Source organism: Schistocerca piceifrons, chromosome 7 (genome assembly GCF_021461385.2).
Source record: "Schistocerca piceifrons isolate TAMUIC-IGC-003096 chromosome 7, iqSchPice1.1, whole genome shotgun sequence".
In the NCBI taxonomy this organism is placed as follows: domain Eukaryota; kingdom Metazoa; phylum Arthropoda; class Insecta; order Orthoptera; family Acrididae; genus Schistocerca; species Schistocerca piceifrons.
This window is the reverse complement of record NC_060144.1, coordinates 134987030-135003450: the sequence shown is the minus strand read 5'-3', so window position 1 is coordinate 135003450 and position 16421 is coordinate 134987030. Positions and strand designations below refer to the sequence as shown.

General features: G+C 34.3%; 1 protein-coding gene across 1 annotated transcript in view; it reads right to left on the bottom strand.

Annotated features, from left to right (window-relative positions):
• Nucleotides 1-711: 711 nt before the first annotated feature.
• Nucleotides 712-16421, bottom strand: part of LOC124804922 (epoxide hydrolase 3-like) — a 108308-nt gene continuing 92598 nt past the window's right edge. The window contains exon 6 of the mRNA XM_047265298.1: nt 712-1114. Within this exon, the coding sequence (XP_047121254.1) occupies nt 828-1114 (287 nt within the window). The 3' untranslated portion in view covers nt 712-827. The remainder of the gene's footprint in view (nt 1115-16421) is intronic.

Genomic DNA, 16421 nt, shown 5'->3' with positions numbered 1-16421 from the left:
CATGTTTCTCTTTTCTACTGAAGGCAGAGCAAAAGATCATGGAGAGTGGCTTACACGCTGGTACACAGATGAGCTCATAAATAAAACATCAGGGTTATCAATTGCTGCAGTGGTATCCAACTCATTGTGCTTATTGCTAAGACTTTGAAAGTTCTGCTGAATTAATTTGAATGTGAGTTTGAATTGTTGAACGCTTGATGGACGTGTCACCCTACAAGACTGATTGTTTTTAAGACTACAAGGGTTCCAATGTATGATATTAGGGCTGAGTTTCTCCTGAGCACAATAAGGCACACAATAGGGCACATATATTGTATGGTAAATACTCAAAACTTTTTTATTCACTTGTCTGCAGCAATGAGGTCAGCAACTCAAGATGTATACAGACCTCCAGAACACAGTAGGATAACCAAAGCAGCTCACTTATATATGTCCACAGCATCTGGCAAACAGTGTGGCAGGGCATGTACAGAGGCCTACAGCAGCAAAAGCATTAATAGGGTCCATTTTTTGTTGCCACAGCTATACCATTAATATGTAACTCTCTTTCTTTCTCCAAATATCTTTTCTTATTGTTTGTTTCATCTATTACTTAGGAGTACGAAATGTGCACTTTATTAACCAACTTCATCTTAAGGTAACATAACAGAGAAAGGGGAGAAGAACGTGGAACAGTTGGCATCCATAAGTACAAACAGACAAGACACTGTATGTACTGCAACAACCAAGAATTTTTATTTTTTTACAAAAATAACAAGCTGAATACAACATATTCTCATGTAATATAAATCACTTGTCTCAAACTTAAAAGTATTTTTCCAATTAGTTCAAGAGGAACTTTTCAAGAACTCCCTCATAACATGATTGAGTTGTGTTGGTACTGACTGCTGGACAAAGTGGTTTCCTCCACTGACAATTTGAGTCTTCAGATTTGGAATCCATGACTTTGCAGTTTTTAGTAATGATTCTCCTTCCAAGTACCTGTCATTTTCTGCAAATAGAAATAGTCCAACAGGAAGATCAAATCTTGGTTCCGCTCGTTTTGGTTGCGGTTCACTGGTAGTTCTCTTCCGCATTGATGCTCTGTAATAGTTTATCGGAGCTGTGAAACCACCTGTAATGATAATCATAAAATTAATAACAATTTTAAAGCTTTTAGTACTGTTAAGACAACAAGATCAAGGAGTTCTTGAGTTCTAATAACGAATATAAAAGTGTGCCAACAACATTTAACTAACAAAAAGTCACAAAAGTCTTCATGCTAATCAAATATTAAAGTTTGCAATAGAAATGAAGAAGTTTATCAGTCATAACAGGGGTTATGGTTTCGTTCACATGCCTGCACACAATTACACATCACATGTTTGATTTTTAGAAACACATTCATTAATTTCTTCCTCTGGAGTTCATACTTTGCATAACATTAGCCTCCCTTGACTTTGTACACTTAAATACACCCTTTATTTCATTCTGTTCTGACTTAATTGCACAAATTTGCTGTTTTCTTTCAAGGACCTCCATTTTAAAGTACTTATTAGTATAATTTTGGGAAAGGATTTCCTACAGACAATACCATTTATTACCTGACAAATACCTAGTAGAACTAATCATGAAAAATTAATCTGTCATAGTAATATTGTATTCATGCCAGGTAATTCAGTTGTTTTCATGAGAAAATTATATTTGGGAAGCTATCATATTCTGCAATTAATAGACAGTCAAGGTAAACTGACCTGCTGCTACCAATAATGGAGATTAATGGTCATACATTAAATGAAATGGAATGCAACGCTGTATGTAAATTCCTTGTTGTTCAGTCAGTTAATTTGGAAGATTTTGTTCTTAAAGTATCACTCATTGTAACATTAAGTAAAGAGTGACAGCAAATTATAAATATTTATACCCCCTGTATGGAATCATCTTATGGAACAATCCCAGTATGTAAGTATTTATTCAGCAAATGTAAGAAATGTGTGCAATGAGTTAAATGTATAACTACACAGGCTGCACAGGCCCCTTAAACATCTCAAATTCTTGAGCTTGCTTAGCAACACCTTTAATCCCTAATGGGCTAATAACGAACATAATTTTGATTTAAACTGATTTATACAATATAAATATAAGACACAAAAATAAGTTTACCAAAGAAAATTAGCCCCCCACTAGCCGCCAAGGCATATCACACTAATACCATGTAAAATCGGCACTTTCCTTGATAATGACCTTTATTCACTAATGAAGAGAGTACTTAAGTTTCAAACAATGGAAAATCCAGTATGGAATAATGACCATTTGACCACAGTTTCTGGCTGTAGAGGCCACAATCTGGCAAGCAACCAGAGACTTTTTTTTAAAAAAGAAGTGTGTGTTTTGTGTCAGATGATGGTCTTTCTGGTCTGATTATATCAAGTAGACCTACCACATTGCTGTGACATTGGCTGCTATCACCCACTCCTCCAAATGTCGCAGTTATTTTATATGGGATTAAGATCACTTGGTTTAGTGGCACGGTCGTGGTGTGATAGTGTGCCTGAGTGTTTATCAAACCAAGAATTCATGCATGCAGCATTATGGTGTCATATTGGGAGATGGAGAGTCTATAGTGTACTCATCATGAAGATGCAAAACGAAGTACAGTACTTGGTCACCGAGAATGGTGGCTTTTGTACACTATAATATTATGACAGTATATTCACTGTACATTTACCAAAGCATAATGGCGGTAAGGTCAAACGATAAACACCTTCTAAATAAAGATGTACACAAACACGGTACAAGAGGAAATGAAAATTACTACATGAGAAACAGAAATCTAAAGCTGTCTATAACTGCCCCTGAAGAAGCAAGCAAAAGTTTTTTAATAAACTCCCCGAAATCATTAAAAAAGAAACAGACCTAAAATGTTTTAAAAATCATTTGAAACTATACGTTACAGAGAAATGTATATACAGTTTGAGTGAATGCTAAGATGGTGTTTGAATATGTTATATCATTACTGAAATGTACCTTTAAAAAGTATTATTTCTGTATGTTGTTTGCATTTGTGTGTATATATAATGTGAAACATGTAATACCTTTGTATGCTTATAGACTATTTCTGTTTAATTATTTGTTTCATTTATATGTAATGAAATCAAGTCTGATGTTAATAGCCTATTGTATGACACACCCAATACTCTCAGCTGGATTGTCAGCTGGAGTCCATGGGCAAAGAATAAATAAATAAATCTCAGACACTATAATAAGTTAAAATGTACTACAGCAGAATAAAGATTCTGATGTGACTACAGTATCAGGTTCCAGTCTCTTAACTGTGGAGCAGCACATTGGGGGTTTAAAGGAACAAAAAGTACAAGAAAAGACTGAATCATCTCTCAGTACAACTTATTCATTAGCTGAGACAGATAGAATGGAGGTGGAGTTACAAAAGATCAAGGATGAATTTGCTAAAAAGAAGGACAAAGTTAGTAAAAAGAGACTTAATCATAATTATGGATTTCCACTTTAACAGTATGGAATTGCACATAGAAAGCATAATCAATCTATCCACACAGTTTCCTAACTTTACACCAGAAGAGAGTGTTAATCCTAATTACATTTTGAGTGTATTTTCTAAATCCTTGCATAACTGTTGGGATAACTTCAAGAACATTGACATTATCCTTGATTATTTAAAAGGGGAACAGCTCATCTGGAAAAATTCTCTTCCTGGAGTGACTTTCAAGATAAATTTAAAAAGAAGTATTGGTCATCAAGAAGTCAGGAAAAGCTACTGCTTGAGTAACTAGACCTTAGATATTACAATAATAGTTGGGGTTAGCTATAAGACATATAATGAATGACATCTAAGATTTAAATAGTTAGGTGATGCTATGAATGGGAGTCATTTACTAAAAGTATCAGTTAGTTTAAATATTGATAGCATTTGTAGATTTTAAAAAGGTGTACACTTTTATTGATAGAAATACACTACTCTAAATTTGAAAAAAGATTGGACTAAAGCAACTTTAACCAACCCAACATCAAAAGTAAAATTTATGGGAGATTGTTGGAAACTTTTGAAATAAAATCTGGAGTAAAACATGGCGATGGGCTTTCACCCCTACTTTTTAACAGTGCATTAAAGAAAATAGAGAATTGAGGACGGCCATAAATATTAAGGGTATACAATTAGGAAGTAGGACAAAAAAAATCTCTGTTGACTGTCTAGCATTTACAGATGATATATCACAGAACTACATCATACAGAAAAAGTGGAACAAAAATATCGTCTGAAAAAAACAGTTAACCACAAATATCAGTAGTGTCTCAAAAGCTTAAAGTAAATAACAATACAATAGCTGTAGTAGTCTGTTATGGATATCAAACAACATAAAGGAAGAGACAGCAATATATATTAGAATACATAAAATGGAGAGGGCCTTTCAAATAACAAGAAACATCTATGCTAAAAAACCATTATACTGGATCACAAAACTGAAACATTATGAAACAGTGGTCAGACCAGAAACACTGTATGCAACAGAATCTCTTAATCTGGCTATGAAGGGAGTGCTCAAAAAAATTAGAAAGAACTGAAAGAGGAATTCTAAGAATGATACTAGGACCAAAAAGCAGCAGTGAGTCAGAATACAGATTAAGATCTAATACAGAACTGTGACTGAAAATTGAAAAGCTAACAGATATAGTGAGACAAAGGAGATTTAAATTCTGTATGAATTTTCCTTTCTTCCAGCTCCTCATTTTTTTGCTGTCCTGGAAACCTGCCTGTGGGCTCATAGGTAGGATGAATAATGACAGAATAATTATTCCAAATTTTGAAATGATAGGCAAATTTTGTAGAATCAACCATAAAGGGGGTGGGACATGTATTTATGTTAGGACAGGGGTAGAATCAAAAGAAATTAAATGTAAACTAAAATGCATAGAAAAAGATTTTGAATACAGTATATGTGAGCTAACCAAATTAAAAATTACTATTGTGTGTTTGTACCGATCACCACTGGGCAACTTTGCCATTTTTATGGAAAACCTTGAGGGACTGCTGAATGAACTTAAACGTAATGTAATTGTTCTTGGTGATTTTAATGTTAACTTTAAGAATGATTGTAGTAAACAACAGCAACTGTGCAATCTGTTTTTGTGTCATAATATGATCGCAACTGTAAATGAAGTTACCAGATGCGGAAATATGTCTGAAACTATAATAGATCAAGTATTTATAAACAAGGACAAGTGTGAATATAACACTGAAGTAATTGACACTGGTTTCTCGGATCACAAGGGTATTAAATTGAGTTTAAATGTCACATCTTACAAGGACCCTGTTATCAATAACAATTACAGAGAAAGGAGATTTATAAATGATGACAGCATAAGAATTTTTAATTACATTCTGGAAAATAACAACTGGGGTAGTGAATCAAGTGATGATGTCAACAGAAAGTTTGACTCATTTCTTGAAAGCTACAAACACTGCTTCAATGTTGCCTTTCCTATAAAAAGAGTCAAAACTAAACATAAAACCAAAACATGGGTTACACAGGGGATTAAAAAGTCATCAGACACTCTCAGAAAGTTAAATAAATCAGCCAGGAAGAATGTAGTACTGAAAGCACATGTGAAATGTTATAGAAGCCTGTACAAGAAAGTAATAATTGCAGCTAAGAAGCTTGATAATGATACCTATATTGAGAAAGGTAACAACAAAATGAAGAAAAGATAACAGCTTTGTCATTAAAAGTGGGGGTAAAACTGTTAAGGACCCACTTCAGATTGCCAACATATTTAATGAACATTTCACAAATATAGCCATAAATTTAATTAAAACTAAATGCAATTCCAATAGCAAGGTAAAAATCCCCATGAATGACATGACAATGTTCCTTTATCCAGTATCTGATTCAGAGGTACTAAATGCTATAAATAAGTTAAAAAATAAAATGTCATGTGGGTGTGATGGGATTCCTGACAAAGTCATTAAGCAAAGTGCAAGAAACATAGCCTCGCATCTCACTGAAATTATAAATGAATCTTTTAAGACAGGGGTGTTCCCATCAAAACTTAAAATGTCTACTATAAAGCCACTTTACAAGAATGGTGATAAATATGATGTTAGTAACTTTAGGCCTTTATCAATGTTGTCAGGTTTCTCAAAAATAATAGAAAGGATAATGTATCAGAGACTATACAAATTTCTTATTAAGAATAGAATATTGGTTAATGCGCAAAATGGTTTCCGTAAAAATAAATCAACTGAAACAGCTATCTTCAATTTTTTGCAACTTGTTCTAAATTCCATAAACAGAAAGGAATTAAATTGTGGATTGTTTTTAGACTTATCAAAGGCCTTTGATGTCATCGACCATAAGTTACTGCTTAGGAAGTTATATGCCTATGGGATACGTGGAGTTGCCCACAAATGGTTTGAATCATATCTGTCAGACAGGTATCAGAAGGTGGAGATAAGCCAGGCAGATAGGACGTATTCATCAAGATTCGAGAGAGTTTTGTATGGAGTACCCCAGGGATCTGTATTAGGGCCATTACTGTTTTTAATATTTATCAATGACCTACGAAGTCATCTATCTGAAGCAGAGGCAGTACTGTTTGCTGATGATACAAGTTTGTTTGTTAAAGCAAATAGTGAAGCTGACTTACAGGAAAAAGTCACATTAGCAACAGACGAAGCAGACAGATGGTTTAATGAAAACAGACTCATTGTGAATGCCAAAAAAACAACGTGGATCAACTTCAGACATATTACAAATAAAATAAAAACTAACCTTACAGTAGAACTGGGTAAGTGTAAGATTGAACAAGCATCATACACTAAATTCTTGGGAGTATGGTTTGATGAACACTTAAGATGGGAAAAGCATGTAATATTATTGAACAAAAAATTAAGTCAAACATGTTATATACTTAGAATGCTTAAAAGCTCATGTAATATTAAAACAGTGTTATGTGTTTATTTCTCATTCATGCACAGTTTATTAAGATACGGCGTACAGTTTTGGGGGAACATCAGTCTAACAAAACACTCATTTAGACTACAAAAGAAGGCAGTCAGAATAATAAAAGGTATAGGATATAGAGACTCTTGTAGGCAAGCTTTCAAAGAATTAAAAATCATGACACTACCATCTTTATACATATATGAAAGCATATGTTTCTTAAAAGAACACGAGGAATTTTCTACATTAAACACAGAATTTCACAACTACGAAACAAGGAATAGGAATGATTTCCACAGAGAAATTCATAAAACAGCTATGTATCACAAAAGTGTACTATACCAACCCAAAATCCTCTACAGTGCTCTCCCCAAAGAACTAAAAATAATACCAAAACTGTACATATTTAAAAGAGAATTAAAAAACATGTTATTAAGCAATAGTTTTTACAGTATTGAAGAGTTTGTGAATCGTTGACAATAAAAGCGCAGTTAATATTTCCCTGACATACTAAATATGTGTAATTGCTCACATTTAAATACTTGCTATTTCTATGAAAGTGTGAAACTGTTAATGTAAGAATGTAAATAATCTTTGATGTGAGAATCAGTAACTTTTTTTTTTTTTTGTACGTTGTTATCCTACTTGTGTATTTTTATGTTAATGTTCTAAAAGTTCTATTAAAATTGTAATGTCTAAGTGACATGTAAATTCAATTACAAATTTTCATGTATATGTATTTTAAATTGTAATGTTATTGACAAGTCCTATATCATTTCGATGATGTACTACAAGGACGCTAATAAATTGAATTGAATTGAACTAATCAAATCTTTGATGAAAATGGATACAATGAGTTAAAAAACAACATTCTCAAAGAAAGAATACAGGCCTAAAGAAAACTGCAGTTGAAGTCAAGGAAGCAGAAAAATTACTGATACCCTCCAAAGAGCTATTCAGAAAAAAAGTGTTGGTTCGTAGATTGCTGTAGCATGTGACAAAAGAGATATGGTATTGTGGTTGGTCAAGAGTAAATGAACTATTGACTTTCACAGAGGGATTAGACACTTTCCTCATCATTCTAAACCATTTGTTCATTTCCATTGTTTTGTTCCCAAGTATTGAGGTTCCTGGGTATACAGTCTCAGGTAGTGGGTGGGGACCATAAAATTTTCTTTGTTTCTAGTATCGTGTGAATGGCCAAAATGGTTTCCCTCAAATAATTCATGTCTGGTGTACAAAAATACAATAATCTCATATATGTATAAGACTGGCAGAGTTTTCTGAATAATGGTTGACTTGGTTCTTTGTGATTTGCAGTGTACATATTTCGAATTCCCCCCCCCCCCCCCCCCCTGTGTTTGTAGTATCCGCTGTATGTTTGTCGAGTTACCCCAAAAAACAATACTGTACCTAATAATGGATTCAAAGTAGCTTGTATATGCTACTTTTCATGTGTCCATGTCAGCTGCAGTTGATAATATTTGCACTGCGAATGTAAAGGTGCTCCATTTGTTTGCTAGGTATTTTTTCAATGTGTGCCTGCCAGCTCAAATTTTTATCTACATTTGAACCTAATAATTTGACTGAGTCAACTTCTTCTATATCTTGGACGTTGTGTACAATCTTAATCTGCTCACATTTTGTCTGTCTGGTTTTGAACTGCATCATGTGAGTCTTAGTTATGTTTAGATTCAACCCACTTAGCTGAATCAAGTTTCTAAGGTACTGAGTGTACTAATCACAAATTTGGGAATTTTTTCCAAATCATGATCTTCAACTAGAGAGAAGTATCATCTACAAACAGAACTGATGGGGAGCTGATATTTAATTGTAAGTCATTAAAATAGAAGAGAAATAGGACTGGCCCTAACATGGAACCTTGAGGAACACCCTGAGATATTTTTTTTTTTTTCCAGTCAGAAAAATAATATGCACCATTTGAAGAGATGCTTGCACCAATCATTGGAAAAGAAACATTCCAGAGCAAGGACAGGCAACAGGAAGTAACAACTTCACAGTAGGTTGTTAATGGGAAAAATTAGTAACTATCACTCATCCAATGTCTAGGGGAGTAGTAAAGATGAAAAAGAACAATTAACAGCAACAGTGTCTAAAACATTTTTGGAACAAAATTGGAGATTCATTTAGATTGTGATAGCAAAATATCTTTAATATCATGGGACTTAATGATAACAATCAGAAACAAACATTTGTGTACAATACTACCTGCAAATGCAATTTATGTTGTGGGCATAACAAGCAGTAAAGGGAAACAAATGAAGGACGAAATGAGGCTACCTATCACATTTGACAACATTGTGTTTTTATCAAACATTGTCATTAGTCGCTAATCTAAACTTGAGGTAGTTCTAGGTTTACAGTGGTTACTTGGCAGTGAAGTGTCACTAGACTTTACCAGGAATATAATATTATGGAAAGGAGAGAATAGTTGACAGCATGTCTTTTAAAATAATTCAGTAACTTTTAAGCAAGAACAACTATTGGAAACACATGATTACTTGGTGTTTATGGCTAATATCATCACACTGGAGGAAAAGAACCAAGCAGGACAAGAGTTATTGGCGAGTGTAAAATTAAAACCACAAGACTGTAGTATATTAAGTATGGAACAGAAGATACAATTACAAGGTATTTTATTAACATACAAGGGAATGTTCTTCAACAAACAAGGCATTGTTAAGATACACATGTTAAGGTATAGGTAAAGGAAGATAAACCTTTTGTTTTGTTCACCTTGCCTAATACCAAGGAGTCTCTGGCCTGCAGTAAAGGAAGAGATACATAAGATGATCAATAAAAATATTACTGAAAATAGCTTAACTGATTATACTAACACATTATAGGTAGTTAAAAAGCCATGAGGAGCTGTTCAATTAGTTCTAGATGCACAAACATTAAGTTTGATGGAGTTAACAGTTGGATATTGTGAAGCACTATTTCATACATAGTCAAGACATTACACAACATTCTTATTTGAAGGTAAATCATATCAGGTTAAAGTACTGTCTTTTGGGTTGAACGTATCTGTAGCTATTTCCATTTATGTTTGAGACAAATATTTGGGTAGTGAGTTAATACAAGAACTAATAATGTTCATATATGACCTATTACTAGTTTCTAATAGTTGGAAAGACCAGAGTGAACTACCGACATGAACTTTCAGAAAGCAAAAAGAATAACAATTAAGCTATCTAAGTAACATTTTGGGACACAAGAATTAATGTTTCTGGGCCATACTGTGAGGATAAACCGGATACAACTTGATCTGGACATAATAGTAGTTGCAAAAGAATGCTCTGAATTGAGAAACGTAAAATAATTACATTTCCTTCTAGGACTAGCTGCTTTTTACTGATGGTTTATAAACAGTCAAGCAATGAACAATCCACACTTATTGAGTTTACAGAGCAAAGATCTAAGTGGATTTGGGATAAAGAAAACATTGAAGTTTTTAATAATATTAAACCAGCACTCTTAATCCAAAAATTTTAGGTCATCCTAGGATTAAGGACGTTGAAGTTATGAAGTGCATGAAAGATGGTATATCCCATTGTACCCCCAATAATTTATTAAGGTTTTTTCCTATTACATTCATGTATGGAATGCGGGAAGAAATGATTGTATTAAAGCTTCAACACATGCTGAAATTAATCTAATATTGTCCTCGCAATCCCTACAGAAGCAATATGTAGGTGGTTGTAGTATATTCATAAGTCATAATTTATAGCCGGCATTCTCATTATAGTTTATGTCTATCTTCAAGAATCTGTCTGTTCAGCTCTTTCAATATCTCATTGACATCCTTCCAAGGTCAAACAAACCTGTGACCATTTGTGCTGCCTTTCTCTGTGTCTATGTTTAATATCCCCTGTTAGTCCTATTTGCACAAGTCCCACACACTTGAATAAGTTCTAGGATGTCTTAAATGAGTGAGCTGTAAGCAATTTCCTTTGTAGATGGATTTCATTTCTCCAGCATTCTACCAGTAACCTAAAGCCTGCCACTTCCTTTACCTGTGACGGGTCTGTGTAATGATTTCATTTCACAACCCTACCAAGTGTTACGTCCACATATTTGTATGAGCTGACCTATTCCGTCTGTGACACATTGACATTATCGTCAAAGGATACTACATTTTTTCACTTTGTGACATGAACAATTTTATATCTCTGAACATTTAAAGCAAGTTGCCAGTCTTTCCACCACTTTGAAATCTTATCAAGATCTGAATGAATTATGCAGCTTGGTTCAGAAATTACTTCATTATAATTGTATAACCTGCGAAAAGTTTGTGAGTACTATTGATATTGTTCGCAAGGTCATTAATATACAACATTAACAAAAAATGGTTCAAATGGCTCTGAGCACCATGGGACTTAACATCTGTGGTCATCACAGAACTTAGAGCTATTTAAACCTAACTAACCTAAGGACATCACACACATCCATGATTCGAACCTGCGACCGTAGCGGTCACGCGTTTCCAGACTGAAGCGCCTAGAACCGCACAGCCACACCAGCCAGCCAACATTAACAGCAAGGGTGCAACCCTTGATATCGGTTCCTGGCACGTCTGTGAATGACTGAACACTAACTCTGGTGCCACTAACATCCTTTACATACAATCAGAATTTCTTTGGATTTCATGAAAGATCATTTGACAATATTCTGCAACAGTAGCTACTGAAGACTTCGTAAATTGCTCTCGTGACATCCAAAAGTGTTGCATTCAGTATCTCTCTATCTGTAGTCCTATGCATTGTTTTTCACCGTTTATGCAGTAGTATCTGTTTCTTTAGAGGTTACTTCACAGTGACTGTACAGCCCCCCCATCACGAACCGTGCAACAAGGTCTGTCCAGGTCATGGTCAACTGTTCTTTTAAACCCAATCCACATTTCTGCTACATGCTACTGTCCTGTGCTAAAAGCATATATTTCCTCATTGAGATATGACACTACTTTTTCTATCTGGTTTACTGAACACACACATCTTTCTTCTTCTTGTAGTTGTCCTTTGTACTTTGGCAATTTTGTTGCCACAACCATTGCATGGTCACTAATACCAGTTTTGATGTGAATATCCTCAAAGCGATCATGTCTATTTGTTGCCATTAGATCTATTTCCATTATGATTGGAGTTACAAACTATATGTTCTGAACAGTTTTCAGGGAAGGTATTTAGTAATGTTTTACAGGATGTCACACCCACCACTCACAAACCTAATTTTCCGAGTTGATTGATGAATGATTGCAGTGTCCACTGTTGATTACAGTATGACTGGGGAACTTATGCACTAGCAAATTAAGGCTTTCTCTAAAGCTTTCAGTTACATCAGGAGGTGAATCTTGTGGCCAACAGGATCCAAATACAATTTTTTTCCCACCCCTGATACTGAGACTTGTCAAACAATCTTGCATGCAGCTTCAATTTCTACTTTGGTGAAGTTAATATCTTGTCACAAAGCCTTAGCATTATTAACAGAGAGTAGGCTGTAATATAGTTGATTAATAACATGTTGCTGTTGTTGCTGATGTTTAAGTTGCGAATTAATTCCATTAAAGGCTCACTTAATGTAGTACCTGGCACACTTTCTTGATTACCATTAGATGCAAATAAAAAAATAAAAAATAAAAAAAGAGTCCTTCGAGTAATCTTTAGAGATAACTTTATGTCTATGAATTATACTAATAATGAAGAACAATTATTAACTAAAACAGAAACAGAAGGATTTAAGTCTGATGAACAATTAAGTGATACTGTCACATCCTGGGACCAAGGAACATTGTCAGAAAAAAAGAACAAGTAGCCGGTATGTGAAGACTCTTTCTGGAGGGTAAATGAGAATTTGAACAATTGGAAATTGTGTATTTCTCATATAGAACTAGAAGATCTAAGGATTTTGTTATAAGAAAGTGTATTAAACATATTATTAAATTTTAAGGTTTCCGGGACTTAGATATGGAAGTAACAAGGATCTTCTGAACACATGACATATCAAAAGGTGATGGAACATAAGATTGCTGTAACTTATAAAATATATCTGGTAAATCCAATGGATTTAAATGATCTAACAGCTGCAGATTTATTTGGACCTCTACCTAAAGGTAAAAGTGGAGTATCTTCTGTATTTGTTGCAGATGGATACTGGTCAAAACACGTTAAGTTTACATCTTACTAAATTAGTCAACATGGCCACTATAATTAACCGTTTAAGAGAATATATTGCAGATGTGGGAAAACTAGGGGCCGCTTACTGATAATGGTCCACAGTTTATAAGTTTTAAATAATTTCTGGCATGGGAAGGTGTAAAACACCTTCCTATTTCCAAAAATCATCCTCAATCCAACCCGTCTGGAACACAGAAAAGAAAGAGATTGGAAAACACTGTTGTACACATGAGTCAAGTAAAAATATCACTTGGTTCAGATGATACTGGAATTGCAAAATTTATTAACTAAACTACTATATTTATTTACCAGACATTCTCTAATGGTAGCATCAAGCAGAAGATCTATCAGAGAATGGTTGTTAAGGTTGTTTAAGGGGCCTGATGGAGTAATTTGACAGTGATAATGTTCAGTAATTGTAAGAAAAGAAGGAATTAAAAAGATGGAACAATGAATAAAGAAGCACAAGACAAATGCAGTAAGGCCAGGATCTGAGGTGGGCAGCATGGTACTTATGAAGGCCTATTACACTAGCTCAAATCTAAGGAAAGAGATGAGTAAATTTTTTCATAAACATGAGAGTCCTTGCAAGGTGATAGACATATCACATCCAAAAGCAGAGTTCTTAATAGATCCCTCAGACAACAGAGAAACAGGATTATACAACATAGATTTGATTAAAAGATTTATTACAGAGAAACAAGTCCTCAGATGATTCACAATCTTTGTGAATTTTGTAGAGCGATGCCTACAAGGCCCAAGATGATAATTATATTCCTTCATATTTTGATTTCTGTATAACAATCATTCTTCTTTTACTATTCTATCTGCTTTCTATTCTATTTCCTTCTACTGTCCTACCTATTTATTATGCTGGAACAATGAAATACTAGCAGAAGCTTCAGTTGCAACTGAGAGATTGATTTTTTTCCAGCAGGCCGTACTCAAGGATTTTCAGCAAAAATAACCAAGAGACAACAGCAGAAATTTGTATTTTGCTTGCACACAATTAGTAATAGTACACCTTTGCAAAACTAATTAAGCAACAATGGTTCCAAGTAATGTGAACATTGAGAATTTAAAACCAAATATTGTGTTTTTGGTCCTTTTACATAATCCAGTCATCCTTGTGTTATCTGTGATGAATTAAAGTTGCATGTAAAGAAAAGTTTCAGTATTGATTCAGTGATGTATATGCACAAGAAAAGTTATTAGAATATATGAATATATCATGTGCCATAATATTTTTATTATAATGATTAAATGTCCAGGTAAACAGTAAAAGGAAGTTAGTGCACTCCATTAAAAAAAAACAAAGATCTCTTTGGTGAACACATGATCAACATTGGTCCCAAATAGCAGGGTGTTGACGACCACTTTTTGGAGACTGTGGAGGCACAGCTGGTGGTGTCTACCATGTAGGGTCAATGACCAATAAATACTACCCTCTGACCCACTAGTGATGCACCTGCCAAAGAGGATATTCAGGGAGGGATTGGTAAGGGTGTCTGCCTTTGGGGCTGTCATTTTCCTTCTTAGGTCTCAACATTCCTGATCTTTTATTTCTTTCCTTCTTTCCTTCTTTCAGGAATTAGTTTGATCCTCCATCTTTCCATATTCAATAGTCCTCATTGCTAGCGACCTATCTCTTTTCCTTGTGTGTTTCCAATCAAAATATGTTATTCCTTTGGAGAAATTTTTCAGGATTACAATTTCACAAACGGAGATGTTTACAAGAAGAAAGAATTGAAACACTACAATTAATACAAATTATTAAGAAGAACTAGTTAATTTTATCCATACCTATGAAGATATCTCTAAACAATCTGCCACACACTTGAAAGACAATTAAAATGTTGACTATACATAAGAAGAACAACTGTATAATTTGAATATATTTATCCTACAGATTGCTGTGGACATGTTACCAACACTATGTTGAGGTGGGGAAGATGGGAAGGGTGAAAAGTATTGAATTTAAATTATGTTTGATGACTTGCTAACATCAAGCTTAAAGCCCAAAGGTATCAGGAACATCCATAGCAAGGACAATTGGCATCAGTAATGAATAACTTAGTACAGATTCCTAATAAATAACTGAATGTTCATACAGGCAAATAAAAATAGGGTACTGATAAACAGATTACTAGTTACAACTGGGTATGGAGGAGAATTAGGGAAACAGAAAGGAAGAAACCCAGACAATTGGGTGTGGATTCATAATAAGATAGGAAGAAGTTCATCTCAAAATACATGAGGAGAGAGGTGTTTATGCATAACCAAGATTTTGTACCCTTATATGTGAGGTATGGGATAGGTGTACAAAGGAAGGCTGATCTACACCTGAGCTGAAGAAATAGAGAAATATACGGGGTGTTTGTTTCAAGTTGGAACAGGTAAATATCTTGAAAAGCACACATCAGATGAAAAAAAATGTTCCAGATAAAAAATTAATATTTTCAAAAGGGATATCTGTCTGTACTAAAACAGGCTACCGCCTAAACACCCACCCTCTAAACACGACAGAAGCTTTTTATTTTCAAATGGGAACCACCCTCCTTTTCATTGCAGATTCAGAGTCTAAGCTAAAAAATACCTAGGTTTTATCTGTCACAATTTTTTCCTGTTTGTAGTAGATTGGGATGTAATCAGTGCAAGAGTTATGGTGGTTGGATGAAAGAACACAATGAAATAAGTCACCCTGATATTGATATTCAATGGGATTCACTGAAATCAAGCATTGTCATGGTCTAAGGGCTCGCCGGAATCAACCCCAAAAGGAACAGAAAACTTTATTGCATTAAATGTAGCTTATATGGCAGACCTAAATGACTAAACGTAAAAGTTGTATTGTGCAATCAAATTTGCAAAACTAAATTAAGTCTTTATCAATTGTTCAGGTGTAAAATTGAATTTTGTCAAATACAGTGCAATCTATCTTGAATGGAGAAAAAAAATGTTGTTGATAAATCCTAGGTAATTTTTGGCATAGAATCCAAATCTGCAATAAAAATGAGAGGTTCTCATTTGAAAATAAAAACCTGATTCCACCATTGGAAGGAGGGGGAGGGGGGTGTTAAGGGGTGGCCATTCACATTGACAGATGCCCCCACTTGAAAATATCAACTTTTCATCTGGAACAGTTTCTCAGTACAATGTGTATTTACGGAAATATTTAGTTTTTCTAAGTTAAAACAAACACCCTTTATATAGGGGCCATTTCTGTGTGAAAGGTAATACAATGTGTAAGAAGTCATTCTGAGGAGGGAAG